The sequence below is a fragment of the Sphaeroforma arctica genome (assembly GCF_001186125.1).
Source record: "Sphaeroforma arctica JP610 unplaced genomic scaffold supercont1.848, whole genome shotgun sequence".
NCBI lineage: Eukaryota > Ichthyosporea > Ichthyophonida > Sphaeroforma > Sphaeroforma arctica.
Genome location: NW_014039710.1, coordinates 32,772 through 34,475, shown reverse-complemented (window position 1 = coordinate 34,475; position 1,704 = coordinate 32,772). Strand labels below are relative to the sequence as shown.

The following is a 1,704-nucleotide window of genomic DNA, read 5'->3' as shown; positions in this document are numbered from 1 at the left end:
TACTTTACTTTACTTACTAGTTAGTTACTTATACTATATACTATATATATATATACTATATATATATATATATATATATATATATATATATATATATCGGGATGTGTGCTGATCTATGCGTGCTAACGTACTTACACATTGTAAATTATTCTCTCTCACGCAGGCTGTGACCATCATACAAGCACACAAGACTCCCGTGTCTGCGTTATCCTTCAACTTCAGTGGGACTATGTTGGCCACATCCAGTGGCAAGGGCACAGTCATCCGTGTGTTTTCAATACCAGACGGACAAAAACTATACCAATTCAGGAGAGGTAAGTAAGATCAATGCCAATATCAATAACAAAACTATACCAATTCAGGAGAGATAAGTAAGATCAATGCCAATATCAATAACAAAACTATGCCAATTCAGGAGAGGTAAGTGAGATCAATGCCAATATCAATAACAAAACTATACCAATTCAGGAGAGGTAAGTAAGATCAATGCCAATATCAATAACAAACTAAACCAATTCAGGAGAGATAAGTAAGATCAATGCCAATATCAATAACAAAACTATGCCAATTCAGGAGAGGTAAGTGAGATCAATGCCAATATCAATAACAAAACTATACCAATTCAGGAGAGGTTTGTAGAACCAATACCATAGTACAACACTTGCTATCCATATTATGTGTTGTGATATAGTTACTTGTTGGTCATAAGAATGTTGGCTTCCTCCCATGCATCCCGTGGAGTATGCTGTAGCTAAGCCCATGCGTATAGTATACCACTGGCCCATACCAACACTTGCCGTCCATATCATGTGATGTGATATAGTCACTTGTTGGTCATATGAATGTTGGCTTCCTCCCATGTACGCCGTGGAGTCTGCTGTAGTTAAGCCCATGCGTACAGTCCACCACTGACCCTTACCAACACTTACTGTCCATGCCACAGGCACCTATCCTGCGCAGATCTACTCACTTTCATTCAACATTCAGTCCAATCTGCTCGCCGTCAGCAGCGATTCCGAAACGATACACATCTTCAAGTTAGGTAAGTGCAGGTGAACGCATGCTTAAGTACGGGTGAACGCGTAAGTAAGTTAGATATGTACAGGTGAGCTCGTATGTAAGTTAGATAAGTACAGGTGAACGCGTAAGTAAGTTAGATAAGTACAGGTGAACGCGTAAGTAAGTTAGATACGAACAGGTGAACGCGTAAGTAAGTTAGATCAGTACAGGTGAACGCGTAAGTAAGTTAGATAAGTACAGGTGAACGCGTAAGTAAGTTAGATACGAACAGGTGAACGCGTAAGTAAGTTAGATCAGTACAGGTGAACGCGTAAGTAAGTTAGATCAGTACAGGTGAACAAGTCCTTGGTGCCCATAATTGCTGGTTGTTTTATAGAATACGATCAGGTATACATATTTTTCCTGTGGATATATATATAAGCTCACATGTCGCGATGTTACCTGCTAAAGATGCCAGAAGTAGTGGGAGTTGTTTCCGATAATTTTCTTGATTCTCAAAAAGCTTTGTTTTTATTTTCCGTATTTTCTGTATATAATTGCTGTTCTATTACATGAATCTATTTTTGTATTCATGATTACACACACTTCTATATATATATATATATATATATATATATATATATATATATATATATATATATATAGTAGACGTACGACGAACGACGACGAACGACGGAGGAGAGA

At 37.7% G+C, this 1,704-nt stretch overlaps 1 protein-coding gene across 1 annotated transcript in view; it reads left to right on the top strand.

Annotated features, from left to right (window-relative positions):
- SARC_08904 (hypothetical protein) overlaps positions 1-1,704 on the top strand; it is a gene marked incomplete at its 5' end in the record, with an annotated part of 7,876 nt that overhangs the window by 3,401 nt on the left and 2,771 nt on the right. The window contains 2 exons of the mRNA XM_014297106.1: positions 164-314; positions 944-1,042. Of these exons, the coding sequence (XP_014152581.1) occupies positions 164-314; positions 944-1,042 (250 nt within the window). The remainder of the gene's footprint in view (positions 1-163; positions 315-943; positions 1,043-1,704) is intronic.